Here is a 593-nt window from a genome sequence, read left to right on the forward strand (position 1 = left end):
GAGACTGCAGGTCTTGGTGTCTCCTGCTGCTGCTGCTGCTGCTGCAGCAGGTGCTGCAGCAGGTGCTGCAGCAGGAGCTGCAGCAGCAACAGAAGAACAAAACTCTGAAAAAGATGCCACTGGCACACCCGTAAGGATAAACTAGGGTTTAGGGTTTAGGGTTTAGGGTTTTGAGCGTTTTGCAGGGTTTCTAGTTGTCTCCTTTTCTTGGCCTTGAGGGTTTAGGGATTAGGGTTTATGTTTTTAGGGTTTAGGGTTTAGGGTTTAGGGTTTAGAGTGTTTATTTGTATAGGGTTTACCTTCTTCCTGTGTCCTTGCCTTGAAAGCAAATCTAGGGTTTAGGGTTTAGGGTTTAGGGTTTTATATATATAGGTTTTACCTTCATTCTGGCTGCGGGCCCTCAAAGCCAATCTAGTCTCTATTGTTTAGGGTTTAGGGTTTAGGGTTTAGGGTTTAGTGTTTTATATATATATATATAGGTTTTACCTTCATTCTGGCTGCGGGCGCTCAAAGCCAATCAAGGGTTTAGGGTTTAGGGTTTAGGGTTTAGGGTTTAGTGTTTTATATATATATATATAGGTTTTACCTTCATT

The 593-nt window shown here is 42.7% G+C and overlaps 1 protein-coding gene across 1 annotated transcript in view; it reads left to right on the top strand.

The window, feature by feature from the left end:
* EMH_0048090 (nucleosome assembly protein, putative) overlaps window positions 1–593 on the top strand; it is a gene marked incomplete at both ends in the record, with an annotated part of 3,396 nt that overhangs the window by 932 nt on the left and 1,871 nt on the right. Inside the window, one exon of the mRNA XM_013496364.1 lies at window positions 11–130. Within this exon, the coding sequence (XP_013351818.1) occupies window positions 11–130 (120 nt within the window). The remainder of the gene's footprint in view (window positions 1–10; window positions 131–593) is intronic.

Source organism: Eimeria mitis, genomic scaffold (assembly GCF_000499745.2).
Source record: "Eimeria mitis Houghton genomic scaffold, Emh_scaff2060, whole genome shotgun sequence".
In the NCBI taxonomy this organism is placed as follows: Eukaryota; Apicomplexa; class Conoidasida; order Eucoccidiorida; family Eimeriidae; genus Eimeria; species Eimeria mitis.